Below are 19,658 nucleotides of genomic sequence, written 5' to 3' on the forward strand. Positions count from 1 at the left end.
TGACTGATCAAGTAAAGGGTTTATGAAACTGAAATCTCATGCCCTTGCAATAGAGAAGAAACACAATTATACAAGTAGCGAATTATGTTCCCTGCCCATTGGGTTCAGATGAATACCGGAGGACATTTTTAATCCGGAAAGGAAATTTGCTGCCCACTGCCCTCATTCACTCTCTAAATGTTTCCTAACCTTCTCTGCTGACCACTTCCACTTCTGCATCTCCTTGTTCTTCATCTTCTATCTTTGATGTTCTCTCTTTTATCTTTATCCGCATCTCCACGGACATAACCTGATGCGAACTTTCACCGAAATGACGATGTTTCAGTCAACGTCCTCTCCCCCAATCCCACAACAAGAACATGCTCTCCCTGGGGAGGTCTGGTCTCTTTTTCGTAGCTTTGTATGAAACGCCAAAATTGTTTTTATATTTGCAATTCGTACGAATCCGAATGCACAAGCCTAATCCTCATGATTAATTAGGTTACCTTAACAGTTTATTAAATGCAAAATAATGTTTTAATTAGTATCTCGTTTTTAGAGATGAGTCAAATTTCTTTTGAACAGTAAAAATAGTCTTTAAATGTCTTACCTGTAAATTATTTCTTATAGTATAGTAAATTAAAAAGTTGAGGACACTAAGGGCCAGAGATATTTATCAACTTTATACTTTGATATATTTCGGGTTTCACAGAAGAGAAAAATAGTAGAATAGTTGCCTTTCAACTAACTGAAAAAAATAAAAGGGCATCTTCTTGCAGGAGACTTAACTAAAGGTTGGCCTTCTTGTTGGACACCAAATATAGTGAGTTGATACCACAACATTTCTGCAAAGAAGTACTCCAATTCAATTTCTCATTTTTTACTCCTCAGGTTTTGCTGTGTTTTTCCCGGGACACATCTGTACTCGCCCATTTTGCTTACAATAGTGCATCCCCTCCGAAATCATATATTCGAGGTAATGTCTCTTACTGAATTTCTTTCCACAACTTTTTTTTCTCCACACACTTTATGTAAACCAGGAACAAATAAATGTGAATAATAACGGTCTATTTTTTTTTTTTACATGTATTTGGTTGCAGGTTTATCAAAATAATGATAAACATTATACCCATATAAACATCACAAACATAGATGCTTATTAAATCATACCTATTGTTATTGTTTTTCTTTTTCTTGAAAAGAGAATAGCTACTATAGTCTAACTAAATGTAAACTGTAGACTCCTGGACTAGGTTACTAGATTATTAAAAAGTGAAATTAAATACACTATACATTTTAAGCACTACACCAAAATCAAGACAGCTTTGTTATTTTCATATTTAGAGATACACTGGTCGACAGAAGTCAGTATTATTTTCCTTCCTATTCTGTCAATGTCCTTGACTTGGGTTAACAGTGCCCTCAAGAGTCCTGTAAAGGGGGTGCATATTATTCCAGAGTACAGATTGTGCGCCAGCTGCCACACGCGGCTTCAGAGACACAATCCTGGGTATCTTCTGCTCTCACAGGAGTGTGGAGACCCAGCCCTGTTCTCCGTCTGTTGTACAATTGCTTCATGAGCGATTGCGGCATTGAAGGGGATAACGTTTGTGTCTTCAGTCCCCAGAAGCTTGTGTGGACCAAGTCACAATCAATACAGTGCATTTATCCAATGATAATAAAAAAAAGTAGTGCCCTAATGTGTTGGGTGGGCATTGTATACGAGTATTACTACAGTATTATTATAGTTTATTTATAAAGCGCCGGCAGATTTCTCAGCGCTGTACAAAGAAGAAAATGTTACAAGTATTACATTTTTTCACTTACAAAATTGAGTGTAAACTTATACCCTTTATATAATACACAGGTGCATGTTATGCCCAAGATTTTACAGTAAATATGTTTATGTCTCTTTACAGGAAAGCTAGGTTTGGAAGAGTGTGCCGTTGTATATCCACCAAATGGTATGTGATACTTGGGCTCCATCTACTGGGAGAAACACACATTGCACTCTTTATAAAATACACACTATGAAGTTTTGGGGTCACTTGTCTTTGTTTTTGAAAAGCTAATTTTATCCATTAAATTAACATCAAATGAATCAGAAATATAGCACATACATTGTTAATGTTGTAAATGACTATTGTAGCTGGAAGCGGCTGATTTTTTTAATGGAATATCTTCATAGGTATACAGAGGCCCTTTATCACTCCCATCACTCCTTCTGTTCCAACAGCATGTTGTGTTTGCTAATCCAAGCTTAAGTTTAAAAGGCTAATTGATTATCAGAAAATCATTGTGCAATTATATTATACAGGTGGAAATTTTCTGGTTTTCCATTAAAGCAGGGCTGTTGGTGAATGGCAAGCCAGACAGACCCCAGGCACCTCACTTCCTGGAGCCCAGGAAGCAGCGAAGCAGCCCCTGCTTGCTGGGCTACAGGGGGTGCTGAGGAAGGTGCCACCGGTACACGGCATCCAAGTGCCCGTGTTATGTGACCTCGCCATGGTAGAGACACAGCATTAGGCAGCTTGCATGTAGTGCACATAGGTCTCCAAGAGGTAAGATGGAAATGGGGAGGGAGGTAGAGCATTGATAGGATGATAACATATTTACTAGCACTAACATATTCGGCTGCACATCATATTAGAGAGTTTAGTCCAGGTACATGCCTCAGTAAATAATATATTTATCCCCATTGATATGATTTAATATAAAATCTTTAAATAATTTAATCTTTATGGTATAAAATACCCCTTGTTGTGAGGGGAACTGCAGTACTGTAAAAAGTGGTGCAGCAATGAAGAAAGGTGTTTTTTATGTTATATTACCCCAACAAACATCCATTAACTGCAGACCAGAGGGTAATATATGAAAATAAAAACATGACTAGGGAAGAATAAAAAGCTGGCTCCTATTTTTTTTTTCCCTAAAAAAAAAACCGCTGTGTAAATTGTTGGGGCTATATTAATAAAAGATAATAATAATAAATGATAATTTAATAAAAATGTTACCTATATGGTTACCTCGTCTCCCTCTTGCTCCTTCCTTCTCTGTCTCTCTCTCTCAATAATTTTATTCGTTTAGTTACCACTTAGTTCAGACATGTTTATTATATATATACATATATTCCACCTGGTCTTATCATGCCATTAGTTAAATCTCAATGGCTTTTAAGGAATTACAGTTGAATGTAAAATTGACTTGGAAAGTGTTGCTCATTCAATAACACCCAAATTGGAAATTCCATGTTTATTTCAGCAGTCACTTACAGTTAATCGAATTCTTTCCAAACACACGCTGCATATCATGGGTGCAGAATTCCAGAAAAGCTGTTTATTCTGTCATAAATAAAGTGGAGGTTTTGGATGTAAAGATTATGTGGTGGTGTGGGAAAAAAATCACTTGACTTCTCGAAATGTAATAGTTCACCCGCCTCCATCACGTTCAACCGTTTTACCTATCCTTCCTGATTTTGATATAAAAGAAGGCAAACAAACACCCCAATTAAGCTATTTTTCGATGTTTGCCACACAAAAAAATCCTTCTTGACTCCAAATGGCAATCAAATTTCGCCTTGTATCAAGAAGCTCTAAAATATTCATATTTAATCATTTATTAATAAAATATCCAGACCCTTTTTACAGTATATTAATGAACAAGTCACCAGAGAGCTCTTTATATTGGCCCTACACAAATCTATTCTTATATGTTATGATATCCCCTCTAAGACGCCATTTTCTAGCATACATAGAAACAACTTCTTTGTCTCTCTTCAAAACTAAGATCTACAAATCCCCATATTCATTTTGTAGCCTTCCTTTGCACCTTTCCTTTTAAAGGTCTGGTGCCCAGAATTCCACCGCATATTCAGGTGAGTTCTTACCATTGACTTATAAAGAGGCACAATGATATCCTCCTATGAATCAATACCCTGTCGTATGCATGCCAATATCTTATTGGCCTTGCAGCTGCTGACTGGCATTGCACTCTGTTGCTAAGTCTGTTCCCTAAATCCTTCTTCTTAGTTCGTTTTTAATGCTCTTCGTCTTCTACAACTGTTAAAGAGAAAACATGGTAATCAGTGTTCCAAAACTCTATAGGGTCACAGTGGGGTGGAGTCCCAGTCTTCATTTTCTGGGGCTGCACTCCCGAGGGGCTGAAGCCTTGGGTGGGCTGGATCTTCTAGGGTCTCCCCGAGGGGAGGCCCACTGAAGTCTCCAGTCTGCAACAACTGAAAGTCTTCAAAGGGGAGTGGGGGCCATAAGGCACGATCCACCCCCTCCACCAGAGTCTTCGGGACTCAGTTCCACTGTGACTGTAGGCGACCCAATGGTGCTTAACTCACTACCGAAGACCTATAGTCAGACGTGCTCTGAACCAAAACCCCCCCAGAAAAATACTAGTGCAAATCGAGTACCAGTGATGATATCCACAAGCCCCAGCCAATGGCTGGTAGATTGAACTTAATTTGCCACTTGCTTGTTCAGTCGCATTCTTTGACTAAATCCTCCTGCAGAGAAATAACATCATGAATGTATTTACATGTCTCTTCGTGCAATATGGTAGCTCATTAATAAACAAATTAAAAAGAAGAGGACCCAGGACAGAACCCCTGAGGTACTCCACTTTATACTTTGGTCCACTTTGAGAATTTTCTATTTACAACCACTCTGCATTCTATATTTTAGCCATTTTCCAATACAAGTACATGCATTTTTCCCCTTAATCTTGATAGATTGATGATTAAGGAGAACTGTTTCTGCGACCTCTCCTTCTTCACAAATCTATCTGAACCACTTGTGCACTTCTGCAAAGTCAGAGCCACGGGGGGGGGGGGGCAGCCTATTCCCTGGTCCTACAATGGGGGAGAAGGTGTCCCTGGAAGCCGCCCCTTTGCAAAAGTGCAAAGAGGGATGCAGGAATGTGGCTGGGTCAAGTTGTGGCTGACGTGAGTAAGTGGGGTAAGGAGGGAGAGGCTAAGGGAGGGACTAGGAATATGCATGTATGGATGTGTGTGAGCATGAATGCGTAACTGTGTCAGAGCATGTATGTGTAAATGTTGATGTGTGAGCATGGCTGTGTCTGAATAAGTGTGTGTGAGCATGGATGTGTAAGTGTTTGCGTGTATGCATAAATGTGTGTGTGCAAGCTTAATTGTGTATGTGTGTGACCATGAATGTGTAATTGTTTGCGTGTGATCATAAATGTGTGTTTGCGTGTCAGCATGGATGTGTATGAGTAAATGTCTGTGAGAGGGAGTATGTGTTAACATGAATGTGTAGGGTGTAAGTGTGTGCATGCGTGTTGGTGTGAGTGTATAAATCTGCACATGTTAGAATGTGTGTAAAAATGTGTAAGTGTGCATGTCGGTTACCAGGGGGTGTGGCAAGCTGACAAGTAAAGAAGACAGAAGAACAAGAGGATCAATAGAAGAAGTAGAGCAGGAGACAGGGGCAGGAAAGCAGTTGGTGGAGAAGGTAGGAAGACATTGAGAGAGCATGAGTGAATGTGTGAAAGCATGAGGAGTGAATTTATTAATCATGACATAATGGTTGTGGGTTTGGGTAGGCTTAGTTGTGTGGTGGTGGGAGGCAGCATCCTTGGACCTCCCATTGCATTCAGTCTCATTGAAGCTCTGGAGTTGGCTCACGGTGAGTATATCATGTGCCAGTGTCCGTGGCAAGGTTTGTGAGCTCCATAGAAGATCATTAAATTGTCCACAACAGACCATAGTAAATGTCCACCATGAGCAATGTTTGTGCCGACCCCTGCACATCTCCTGCAATCCAAGTAGCTGGGAGTGGAGGAGGAAAATGCCTACAGGGTGGGGGATTCCCTAATGCATTTGAACTCAGGACCACATAGAAATTTAAAGGGAGCATTCAGCGATATACACATGATGGCTGTAGTGTCCCTTTAAGTGGTCAATATTTTTATATACAGCCCCCAACTTAAATTGACTTGGCCTACCATAATTCACACCCATTTAGCTTCCCTGCTTTTAATTTATTTAACCCCTTAACGTCCATTGCCGGGTCAGGCACGTCATGCAAAACGGTCACTTAACGACCTATGACGTGCCTGACACGTCATCAGACTTAAACAAGCTTAGAAAGTGATCAATGATCACTTTCTAAGCTTAAACGGTGTTGCTGTAATGCCTCGATGTCGAGGCATTCAGCAACACCGAGATCGGCATGATGGGCCATGTCTGGCCCCTCCCCGGGGCGTCAACAGCCGCCATACATTGTATGGCGGCGGACGTCCGTTTTAAAAGCGTTTAAGAGGCGATCAACGATCACCTCCTAAACTTCAATGGTGTCGCTGGAATGCCTCGATCAGGAGGCATCCAGCGACACCAAATACTTACCTCTTGATGGACTGTGACCGCTCCGGAGAGTGGTTACAGCCGCAGCTGCACGCAGTCTTCACCATCCGCAAGATGGCGGCGGCCCGGGAAAAAAAATAATAAAGTTGAAAAAGTTCGCTAGACAGTCTCCAGACCCTCTAGAGAACTCTGGCTCCACTTGCAGGTTGAATACAGGTACTGCATTCAACCATACAAGTCAATGGAGACCAGCTTTCTAATCACTATGTGATTAGTAAAATATTTAAAAAAAAAAGTAAAAAAATTTAACAAAAAAAAAAGCAAAAAAAGAAAAAGCTTAAAAAAAACATGGTAACATTTAAAAATTATTATGCTTTAGAGGAACTATCCAGTTCCAGCAAAATGTAAAAAAAAAAGTCCAAAAAGAGTAAAATAAATAAAATTAAAAAATAAAGTTTATTATTATGAGCAAGTGCTAAAATTAGCGCTGTATCTTCCCAAAAATCCTGACGTGGAAAAATTTAAATAAAAGCATTTCAAATACCCAAGGGGTGTATAATTTAAAAAAATGAATGGTTTGATGGGGTAAATTGGAGTGGCCGGGCTCAAAGATAGGGCATAGGCACAGACTGACCGAAATGGGGAAAAAAAAAAGCGCACTTCCAAAATGTGGCATTTTAACCTCAAACACCAGACAAACCCATACATGTGGGGTATGACTGAACTCGGGAGATGTTCCTGAACACATATTAGGGTGTTGTTTGATAGTGACGTATACCTGGAGCTATAAATTTATACCCAAAGTACAATTTGTGTGAAAAAAATAAAAAAATAAAAATACTACCACAAAGTGTGGCAAAGGCTGGTGGTAGAATCTGATGCATGGAAAGGGTTAAATACTACCATTTTAAGTACCTTGGGGTGTCTAGTTTTCAAAAATATATGGTTTTATGAGGTAAATTGTAGTGGCCAGACTCAAAGATAGGGCATAGGCACAGACTGACCAAAATAGGGGAAAAAAAGCGCACTTCCCAAATGTGGCCTTTTAACCCCAAACAGCAGTCAAACCCATGCATGGGTGGTATCACTGTACTCGAGAGATGTTATTGAACACATATTAGGGTGTTGTTTGATAGTGACGTATACCTGGAGCTATAAATGTATACCCAAAGTACAATTTGTGTAAAAAAAAAATACCAAAAAAATACTAACACAAAGTGTGGCAAAGGCTGGTGGTAGAATCTCATGCATGGAAAGGGTTAAAATACTAGCATTTGAAATACCTTGGGGTGTCTAGTTTTCAAAAATATATGATTTGATGGGGTAAATTGCATTGGCCGGCTTCAAAGATAACCGAAATGGCACATGGGGGGGGAAGAATTACCAGATTTGGAAAAAATGGTTTTGAAATAGCAAAACGCTACCTGTACTTAATGCTCCATAACGTGCAGAAAAAAGCAAAAAAACATAAAAACATTGGGTATTTCTAAACTCAGGACAAATAGTAGAATATATTTAGTAGGTTTTTTCATTAGCTTTTTTGGATGAGTAAAAGATTTTTGGGGTAAAAGTCAGAAAATGTGGGGTTTTTTTACATTTTTCATCAGATTTTATTATTATTTTTATGTGAAATTAGATAATATGATTAAAACAATGGTATCTGAAGAAAGCCCTTCTTGTCCTGAAAAAAACAACATATAATTTGTGTGGGTTCACTAAATGAGTGAAGAGAAAATTACATCTAAACAAGAACACCGCAAAAGTGTTAAAACAGCCTCGGTCCCAATGGTACAAAAGGTAAAACACAGCCTGGTCCTTAAGGGGTTAATAAATACATTTGTGACGTTATACCTTTCTTTTATAGGTGTGATACCCTTCCATGGATTTTCCATGTATGGTAAGCTGTGTGATCTTCAGATAAGAGATATATGTTGTTTATGCATTTAATTGTTTTTATTACATCCCATACAAAATCTTTCCTGATGGTTATCTCCCCCATCAACCATTTTTTCTGGTACTATGTAATGCCTGATTATCCCCAGATGAGTAAACTCTCTGTTAGGAACCCTGTGTGTACAAGTATCTTAACCCTTTGCCTAAGAGAGGGTACATAACATCACAGTCTTTGAAGCCATATGATGTAACATAGTGTGTTGGCAATACCTTTATATAAAATAATGATGTTAGTTCCAGGAAATAATGAGGTAACTGCACTTATACTAAAGAGAAGACTTTTGTACATCGTAAGATATGCCACCAGGTGGCATTACAAACAAACATGCATTTATTTCCAGTTCATTTAGCACAATATGATCAAACTTAATAGGCCAGATGGTTCTGCCATGAAATTCTGTTCCTCTACATACAGAATGATTTCTATATTCAAACTTCATACAGAACAAAGTACATTTATCTTTGTGTGGAGCACAGAAGATAAATAATGACTAATAAAATGTTTTTTGTTTTTTTTTTTTAAATAAAATCTTGTCCTTTTTTAATTTCAGTTGCACCTTTGTGTTTTTTGTACAATGAGCCCTCCAAGTTATACCAAGTGTTCCGTGAGATGTATGTGCGATTTTTCTTTCGACTTCATTCCATATCCTCTCATATTTCAGTAAGTATGTGAGCTTTTTAATATTATGGGGTCTGAACACCATGAATCTATAGTGATGTGCCTTCTGCCAGGAGTGTTCTGAATGTTTTTGTTATTGCCTTGGTTTCAATTGCTGTTAATAAAGATATTTTTTTTCCAAAAAATCTTTTTTTAATAAATTGTGGAGTTTTTTCAAGTACATTTGTCTTTAATGACTGATATTGTTATTTTACAGCTTAGCATACAACAAGCTTTCTGTGCTTCTCTGTCAGGCATTAGGCGAAATATCACAAAGTCACACCACCCACTCCAGTTACAATGATGTGCTCACAATATTGCTTTTAATGGTTGCATTCTGACATACATGCAAACTTTTTGTCAATGTCTCTTCTCCATTTGTGTCAGGCATTTTGGAAAGCTGCAAATCTTGCAGTTCCTATTTAATCATGTATTATTTTGTATGTATTTAGAATCACCTGTTTTTATTAAATTTGTGAGTCTGCATATTTATGTTTTGTAGGGAATAACGTCACTATGTCTTCTATTTGAAACGCTCCTTCAAACTCATCTCCCTCAACTCTTCTACCACCTCCGTGAAATTGGAGCCCAACCGTATGTAATCGTGTTTAGTTTTATATATATATATATATAGGCAGTCCAAATGATTGTCATTGTGGGACTCGTCTATTGTACTGGGCAGAGCTTAAATTGAATGTATCTCACTCAGTGAACTCACAGTCAACAATCCAAGTGTGAGAGGAGTCACTGCAAGCCTTCAGTACAGTGCAGGTTGCCAGCTGTCACCATGTTTTGAAAGTACTTGGTGATGTCTATAGTGCAAGAAAAAAGGTTTTACCGTGCGGGAGCTGGTGACAGTCTGTGGGAATGAAATGATTTGTAAAAACAGTAGCAGGGAATTCAAATCAGGTATGTTTTGATGAATAAAGTAGTGTTAACATTACTGAAAAGCCTTGACAGGAGTAATACTGGCTTTTGATTGATGAGTAGTTCTCACGACACAAGGTGACTGCCTGAGAATAGTGGAGAATAGAGAATGTTTTGGCCAGTTGTTCACATAGTTTCAAATGGAACTCAAAATCAGTTTCTTTCTGTAATTTGGTTTTCTTAAGCCAATGTTGTTTTTTTAAATGTAGTATTATTTTTACCTTAGACTTCGCATATCCTTCAAATGGATGGTTCGGGCATTTTCTGGGTACTTAGCAACTGATCAGCTTCTCCTCCTCTGGGACAGGATCCTTGGGTATGACTCTTTGGAAATTCTTGCAGGTAATAGCCTTTTATATATATATAAACTGGGAAAGTCTGGAAAATCTATATAAATTAGGTATTTCTGAAATCAGGACACCTGAATTGATAAACTTGGAGGGGATTTTCCATCACTTTACCTAATTTTGTGAGGATTCAGAGGGAAAATGTAAAAAAAAAATAGTTTATTTTTCTAATCTTCGCTAGTTATTACTAAATTTCTCATTCTAAATTCTCAGCTAATCATCCAACTATGGTATCAAACGAAAGCTCTATCTCTCCTTGAAAAAACGATATATAGTTTACATGGGTACACTATTCACAGGAAAGGAGAATAATCGCTAAACCGACATACCCCAAAAATGGCAAAATTGCTCCGGGCTTTGAGGTACCAAAACCCCTGGGATTGAAGGGGTTAAGTCATCACTTGCCCAGCTATACAGCATAATTACATGACTTATTAGAAAGTCGGGTAGACTGGAGTAGGTAGTGGGCTGTACAGTCTTACATTTGTTATACTAATTCATCATTCATCCTGGAATTTTAAATATAAACCTATCTATACAGAATTCATATAACACAGAATTGTATTTTTAATGGAGATGAATATGAAAAGCAGTTCAATGCAGCCTCTTTTGTGCGGAACATATTTCATTCATATGTAATTGTATCATTTGATCAGTGTGACTCATGCTTGTAACCCACGGGGCACTTGTGGTATTTCCAGACGCCACTTTGCAGCTTGGGTAATACATTTTTCCAGCAGGCCTCTTATGTTTATATGGTCTAAATTGCTTTATGAGACACTCTTACGTGTTGTATATTCTATGCTAATAACTACTCCAGGTTTACTGCTGTAATCATTTAAATGTTAGTATGGGTTTTAATGTTCTGTGAAGACATTTTGTGGTTACAAATTTCTCCCTTTTGCAAAAAAAAGTGAAAAACAAAGTAATGGTAAAAATAGTAATAAGCATAAAATTATACATAATAAATAGCTGCTATAGTAAGGTATAGATGTCACTGACATCTTTAGGGGTATCTGCTAGATACATGAGAGAGCCCTTTAGTCTACCAATACCCCAAGATAATCTTTAGTCATACTGCTCTTTTATGAGAATAGTGCAAATAAAGGGGAAAAATCCTTACAAAAAAGAAATTAAAGTAGTGTTAGGATGTTGGCCCTCCAAAACAAAGAAAACGTGAGACATTGCGGTATTCGGTGAATGTTGCTGGTGATTAAGTAAACTCTATAGTGGAAGCTGCCTTCATCCTCATCCATTGTCTAGCGATTCTCCCCACTGATTGGCTGCTTGAAGCAGCCAGTTAGTGGCAGGAAACCTCCCTCATTGAAATCAATAGAAGCACTTTGTGTATATATGCACACAGCATCTGAATAGACCTCTGCAACATATGCCACGACAGTGCCTCAAATGTGTTCGGCCAAATACATATACTGCATGGAAAGTATCTAGGGTTGGAGGAGGAGGTAAATGCATATGGGGGGGATTCTGCAAAATCCCATCTTCTAGGACCGCAGAGCTTACTGTATGCATTAAAGTGCATATGGTGGCTGGAGTGTCCCGTTAACAATTAGAATTTGAGATAATTCTGTATCAGCACTTCCATGTCCTGTTTTCTTAACCCTTTAATGACAAAGCCTGTACATGTACGGGCTTAAAATGCATTGTTTTCAATTGGTTTAGGGACCGCCCATTGTCCTTAAGGGGTTAAATATGTTTTAGTGGTGCTGGGGCGATGGTAATAGAACAATTGTGAAGGGAGGTCTTGTTTGACAAACTGCATTATTATTGAATGAGAGATAAATTATGTCGGAATTTATTAAACATAAAATCACTGGTAACTATGACCTAGGTTTGTACAGTGATATGATGGCTTACATATTTTCTGAGGCATCAGTGGCCCATCCTGTTTGGATACAGCAGATAAATAACTGATGATGTGAGTCTAAATATATGGGGTATGAAGGGAAAAAGAAGCTGTGGATGTAGCCAAGACATTGTGTAAGAGAAAGCAGTCAGAGGACAGAGCATCTGACACAAACTATCAAAGAGATCAAAAGGAGATTATAATGTGTCTGTGGCAGGAGATACTTAAAACTGTTGGGGAATTAGCAAAGGAACCAGGCTAGGGCTTTGTTATGCATGCTAAGGCAGTGCAAAGAAGTGATGAATGGTCACAAAGACAGAGCACAGATAAAGCAGGATTACAGCAGTGCCATGGCCTTTTCATCGTGCTATGCAAAGTTTGCTTGCTGCATGCAAGAGGATTGTGGGTACCAAGAAGACCGGGTCAGTATCTGTGAATGCAAATAGAAGGAGATTTATTTTATTTCACCGCAACTCACCTAATAGCAGTAGTATGAGGACACAGTATTATTATGTGTTAAGCTATTCATGTCACCAGAAAAGTTCCTTCACTGCTTCCTGAATACCAATAATACTAATAGTTTGCCGTATCTTAACTTTGTAACATGTAAACCCTAATTGTGTACATTAAAGTAAACCTAAACTGAAAATGATTTAAACCGTGAAACAAAAATGTGGTGTTCGGCTTCTTAAATATGATATCCATCTGTATACTAAAGCTTTCCAACCATATTTAATTTGATGGCCGCTTATTTATGATCTAAAATATTGCTTTATGTCCGAGCTGTATGGAATAATGCAGAACCCACATTAAGAGAGTCTGAAACTGGTATTTGCAAAACCTAAACATCCATCAGAAGGATTAAGTTGTCATAGAAAAGTTTCAAATACACTTATATTAACTATTGTTATCTATTGCATTTAAAGCATGCTTATATACCTATGTCACACCTCATAAATACACAGAGTGTTGAAGACAGATAATAGACTGCGGTTGATCCATTCCTAACGATAATTAATAGCTCAGCAGTTGAAATATTCTGCATTCTTTTTTTCAGTGCTGGCAGCTGCAGTGTTTGCTTTCCGAGCAGTGAACCTGATGGAAGTGACATCACTGGCTGCTGCCGAAGTAAGGATAAGTTACACTTAGATACGATTGAAATAGTTCCTGACTGACTGCCAACCAAATGTAACACAAGCTTTGGGTGCTCAGTAAAGCAGCACTGACTCTCCTACAATTCTTGCTTTGACTAGAAACCTTCAACAGAATGTAGTGTTGTGAATCTGTTACCATCCCATATGTAATGCCTGTTTCACCTGCACAGATACCACCTACTTTCAGTAGTTTAAATTATTTCTGCCCCTTAAAGAGTAACTGGGGTAGCCTTTCCCTGCTTATAGCCGCAACTCCAGGAGAGGGAGGTTTCTAGGCAACAGATCCAGAAAAGTTCCCAGGTATAAAAACATAGAATTTGACAGCAGATAAGAACCTTTCGGCCCATCTAGCCTTCCCGTTTTTCCCAGTGCAAGGACCTTAATCAGTTCTCGGTCTCATCTTAAATTGAGCGTAGCCATATGCCTATCCCATGCCTGTTTAAATTCCCTCACTGTATTATCCTTTACCATATCTGCTGGGAGGCTGGTCTATTAATCTATAACCATCTAAGTAAAGTAAAGCTTTCTTACATTACATCTAATTCCTGGACCCTCCAGTTTTGGATTATGACCTCGTGTTCTTTTCTCATTATTTAATAAAAACTTCCCTCCTGTACTTTGTTAAATCCCTTTAAGTATTTAAATGTTTATACCTACATTTCACACATGGAGCAATTCACAAGTCCTAAGACTTCTTTCTGCTCCACAACCACTTGGGCAGGCATCCATCACACCTTATCATCACCAATCATGCCATCCAAATGTTCCGACAAGGTCCACCACCCAGAACTAATTCATCCCCCAATCTTCCATGCTAATGGTTATTACAAAAAATGTCACAGTTTTTACCGTAGTGCTCACATCTATATGTTATTATTATTTATTGTTTTATATAGCGCCATAATATTTCATAATGCTGAACAATGGGTAGACAGGACATAAGTAGTATATAACATAACAATCTGACTTCCAGAAACAACAGGTGAGGAGGGCCCTGCTCAACGAGCTTACAATCTAGAGTGTGTTAGGGTGGGGAGTAGAGAGAATTTGATAATCGGTCACCTTGAAAAAATGCCAGTGGATGCCCTTGTCCACTTATTGCCAGGTGTGTATTGTTTTTATGCCTCCAATAAATTCTGTTCATGAAGCAAACTAGCCGGCGTAAATTAAATCCTGATTTTGAATATATATATAAAAATAAACATCCAAACAAGATTTGTATGCAAATCCCACAAATCTTGTTAAATAGAGGCATAATTATACAATTTGATGACTAAATAAATAAACTGTACATTGATGAGTCACATGGCCGAACAGCAGGCTATTTCTCAAATGAACATTACTTGCAATCTAGGCAAAAAAAAGATTCATGATGTTCAAGTATTTTTAGAATCAAGTTGAAATGTTAGACCCGTTAAACACTCATGATACCATCTGTATCTGAAGCATGTCTAAAGGCCAGGATAAAGTACACTTCCTTCACCGTGTGTAATGGAAATAATTCAGTAGTATTTCTTCTCTGGCAAGACATCATCACCCCTTCCACTTTCGGTTGGTGTCCCCCAAGGTTCAGTCCTTGGCCCTCTGCTGTTCTCTCTTTATACTTCCTCTCTTGGCACACTAATCAACTCATTTGGCCTACAGTATCACCTATATGCAGATGATACCCAAATCTACCTGTCTTCTCCTGATCTCTCTCCATCTCTCCTGTCCCGTATTACCAATTGCTTGTCTGCTATTTCTTCATGGATGTCACAACACTACCTGAAACTTAATCTTTCTAAAACTGAACTCATTATCTTCCCTCCCTCCATCTCCACTCCACTACCTGAATTCTCTATCACCATTAACAACACGACTATCTCTCCTACTAACCAGGCCCGATGCCTTGGGGTCATCCTTGACTCAAACCTCTCCTTCATCCCTCACATTCAGTCCCTCGCCAAATCCTGCCGCTTGCACCTAAAAAACATCTCTCGTATCCGCCCATTCCTCACCCAAGAATCCACAAAAACACTCGTTCATTCCCTTATCATTTCCCGTCTTGACTACTGCAACACTCTTCTGGTTGGCACTCCACTGTCTCGACTCTCTCCTTTACAGTCTATCCTAAATGCCGCTGCTAGGCTCATCTTCCTTGCACGTCGCTCCTCTTCTGCTTCCCCCCTCTGTGAAACCCTCCACTGGCTCCCAATTACCTTTAGAATTAAATTTAAGATCCTGGTACTGACATATAAGGCCATCCATAATACTGCTCCTCCGTACATTTCTGACCTCATTAGCAAATACTCTCCTACTCGATCCCTACGTTCCTCCCATGGGCTAAGGCTCTCCTCCTCACTCATCACCTCTTCCTTTTCCCGTCTACAAGATTTCACTCGAGCTGCCCCATATCTCTGGAATCTACTCCCAAGGAACCTTCAGCATTCTCCCTCCCTCCCAACTTTCAAGAAACATCTAAAAACCCACTTCTTCAGAGAAGCATACCATCTTAGCTGCTAGAACTTCCTTGTCATCGATACAACCCCCACAATACCTCTCACCCTTTCTCTATGCCTTATGTTTGTCACCCCATTTCCCTCTAGATTGTAAGCTTGCGAGCAGGGCTCTCACCACCAAATGTATCAGTTTGTCTTAGTCTGTCAATTCTTGTCTTGTCATATCCCTTGAATTTATGTATTGTATTAAGCGCTGCGTAAACTGTTGGCGCTATATAAATAAAGGATAATAATAATAATAATAAGTAGTACACACAACAGGAAGTTATAGTCTAGAGATGGGAGCAGGGGCGTACCTAGAGTATTTGGCACCTGGGGCGGATCCTGTATGTGGCACCCCCCCCCCACATACACACTTTAAAACTGCATAGCTTCTACCGTTATATACCGGCGCAGACACTGAAGGTGGTACAGCATAACACTTACTGTTATCATTATATACTGAGGCAGAAATTGACGGTGGTACAGCATAACACCTATCACTATATACTGAGGCAGACATTGACGGTTGTACAGCATAACACCTACCACTACATACTGAGGCAGACAATGACGGTGGTACAACATAACACCTATCACTATATACGGAGGCACACATTGACGGTGGTACAACGTAATCCCTATCACTATACATTGAGCCAGACATTGACAATAGTGCAGCATAACTCCTATCACTATATACTAAGCCAAACATTGATGTGGTGTAGGCCTACCACTTCATTAGTAGTAGGGATGCACCGAAACGAATTCTGGACTGAAACCGAAAATGCAGTATTTACCTGGCCGAAACCGAATATGACCCCCCCACCATAAAAAAAAAATCTAACACTTGTATTTAAAGTAAGTAACACACCAAAATAGGACAAAACATTTAAATAACAATATTAATATATATATATATATATGATTGTTAACAGCAATCACATTCCTATCATGCCCAGGCATACCCAGATTCCAGGATGTACTCGCAGACTTGGCATGATAGGAGTATGATTGCCCTATCTACCCCTTCTCACTCCCTTTTGTCCTACCTACCCCTTCTCACTCCCTTCTCCCTATCTACCCCCTCCTAACTATCTACCCTCCCCCCCTTTGAAGTTCACTTACATTTCAGGAGTCCTGCGGTGGGGGTGCAAGGCCTCTGTCTCCCAGCTCTGCCACTGTATGGAACAGTATAGAGTGATGGGAGTTATGATGTACTAAAGCATAATTATATAATGAAAAATACATTGGAAATGGTACAGCATAACATCCATCACTCTCACACATTTACCAATCCACACATATACTAATCCACACACATACCAATCCACACACATACCAATCCATACACATACCAATCCACACATACACCAATCCAGACATATACCAATCCACACATACCAATCCACATATATACTAATCCACACATACACCAATCCACACATATACCAATCCACACATATACCAATCCACACACATACCAATCCACACACATACCAATCCACTCATATACCAATCCACTCATATACCAATCCACTCATATACCAATCCACTCATATACCAATCCACACATATACCAATCCACACATATACCAATCCACACATACCAATCCACACATATACCAATCCACTCTCACTCACTGAATGCTTTCCTACCTTTCCTCTTTTCTCCTTACAGCTTCTTTTCCTCCTCTTCGCTCCTCTTCTTCAGTTCTTCTTCCGGTTCAGTGGGCGCGGCTTCAGTGTTGTGCGCCGGGATCTGACAACAAATCCCGGCGCACAGCAGCTCTTGCCGCGCGGATCGCAAGGGAGCGATATCGGAGGTCTTTAACAGACCTCCGGCTGCCTTGAGTGATTTTAAGCCGGGTTCAAGGGTTGAACCCGGCTTAAAATCACTCAAGGGAGCCAGAGGTCTGTTAAAGACCTCCGATACCGCTCCCTTGCGAGCCTGCTCCTCCAGCGGCGGACATTACTGTCCGTCTCTGGAGGGGTGCCGGGTGCCGGCAAGTTGGCACCCCCCTGATGAGCGGCACCCGGTGCGGACCGCCCCGCCCCCCGCTAGGTACGCTACTGGATGGGAGTTCACAAAGTCAGTAAAATGTGCAGTTATAAAAGTAAACACGATCTTTATTTATTTTTTTTGTTTTTCATTTTCACTTCAATGGGACTCTATTATGTAAAATAAATTGCATCTAGAATATCAACAAATAGATAAATAGACTAAGGAAAAAAAGGTTAAAATTACAGGCAACTGTTTAATTATATAGATCTCCCCCCTTTTTGGATTAGTATTTGTACACTTCAGAGTAAATTCATCAGCATAGCAGTCTCTTTGACAACATGTGTGTTTCTTTTTATTCTACATATTGTGTTGTGACAAAAGAAGCAAAGTGCCAAAAACAGAGTTAGGGTCACCTGATCCATGGTATTATACAGAGCAGTCTTGTGGGTCTATTATGTCCTTTCTCCAACTGAAGATAGAATATTGGAGGAACAGCAACCGAATAGAAGTTAAATAGAAATCCATTCTTATTACCAACAGCATTCAGCATTGAAAGCTTGTGAATTTGTTTATTGAGCTTGTAAATATTTTTTAAACACCAAATGCATAAAGGACAATCTATAATGTCATTTTAAATATGGATTGAAGAAAATAAGTGGATGTTAATTATGCTTGGTTAGTGTTCTAAAATATATTGCTTGCCAAAAGACATGCAGATGTGTAGATCAACAAAAAAAAAACTACTTATCTACTCTTCCACGTCTAGGTACAGTGCACTGCAGAAACACTTACGGTACAGTCATTTCCTACGCCCATCATTTTTCTTACCTTTTATAAATGTGTAGTCTTCTGCATTTAAATTCGAAATCGCTCTTTTCTAATTTAATGGCATATAAAGTCATTTAAATTGGTCTTTGTTTTTTTTTAGGCTGTACTTGCTGATATTTCAACACTCAAAGTTATCCCCCTTCTTCAGATCTTCCTATTTACTGTGATATCCTAGGCTATGGAGTTATGGAAATTCTCCCTTTGAATGTTTTAATTTAATTCTCTTAGGCAAACCAATAAAAATGTTTTTTTTGCTATATGTTTTATTTATTTTGCATGAATATAAAACTCAATGTGCTTGTGAGAAACCTCGGCTATACAAACGTGTTAAACTGCTTCCAACAATAACAGCATTAGGCTAGGTTTCCACTTGGTTTTTTTTAGCTAAAAACGCCCATAAAAACGCCAATAGCGCCACCTGGCGTTTTTTTAGTGAAAAAACGCAGCAGCCAGATGTTAGCTGTTCTTCAATAGGAAATCGCAGAATGCCATATCCACTTGGCGTTTTTTTGTTTGGCGTTTTTTCAGTCCTCTTTGGCGTTTTTCTGCTTTTTTGGGCTCTGTGGCAGTTTTTCAAAATCGCAGCATGTTGACACTCTGGCGTTTTTGCAAGGAAATCTTGGCGTTTTTCTCCAATAGAAGTCTATGGGAGAGAAAAAACGCCATGAAAAAGCCATGTGGGTTTATTGCCTTGGCGTTTTTTATGGCGTTTTTTCCACAGTTACAATGCAGAGGATGGACCCAGTATCTGTGTGTCCTACGAGAAATAGGCTGGAAACAAACAGTTTCACACAAAACAAAGTTCATATTGAATTCTACACCATTTGGAACAAACATGCCATTACAAACAAACATACGCGACGCATCAACTGGATCCTGCGTGCCAAAAGCAACAGCAAACAATTTGCACCATCATTTGGGGCCAATCTTCCTAGAGGAGCAGACATTCGGAATAAAGCAGGCCTTACAAACCACAGAAAAGAGACAAAAGGGTCCGCCGGGGCGTTTAAGTAGAACTCTACCAAGTAAATGACATCAGGGGGCAGATACTTGCCATTTATCCTAATCCCTTTTAGCTGGGTGAAACTTCTAACTTGTAAAGGCTGGAAAAACTGCCTAAGGTCAAAAAAAGCAA

At 39.2% G+C, this 19,658-nt stretch overlaps 1 protein-coding gene across 1 annotated transcript in view; it reads left to right on the forward strand.

Annotated features, from left to right (window-relative positions):
- LOC149281339 (TBC1 domain family member 19-like) overlaps window positions 1–18,698 on the forward strand; it is a 60,017-nt gene extending 41,319 nt beyond the window's left edge. Inside the window, exons 14-21 of the mRNA XM_089499419.1 lie at window positions 871–955; window positions 1,899–1,943; window positions 8,175–8,207; window positions 8,815–8,924; window positions 9,424–9,515; window positions 10,075–10,190; window positions 13,117–13,187; window positions 18,624–18,698. Of these exons, the coding sequence (XP_089355545.1) occupies window positions 871–955; window positions 1,899–1,943; window positions 8,175–8,207; window positions 8,815–8,924; window positions 9,424–9,515; window positions 10,075–10,190; window positions 13,117–13,187; window positions 18,624–18,698 (627 nt within the window). The remainder of the gene's footprint in view (window positions 1–870; window positions 956–1,898; window positions 1,944–8,174; window positions 8,208–8,814; window positions 8,925–9,423; window positions 9,516–10,074; window positions 10,191–13,116; window positions 13,188–18,623) is intronic.
- The last annotated feature ends 960 nt before the right edge of the window (window positions 18,699–19,658 follow it).

Source organism: Sceloporus occidentalis, unplaced genomic scaffold, assembly GCF_023333645.1.
Source record: "Sceloporus occidentalis isolate IW3139 unplaced genomic scaffold, rSceOcc1.0.p SCAF_135, whole genome shotgun sequence".
Taxonomy (NCBI): domain Eukaryota; kingdom Metazoa; phylum Chordata; class Lepidosauria; order Squamata; family Phrynosomatidae; genus Sceloporus; species Sceloporus occidentalis.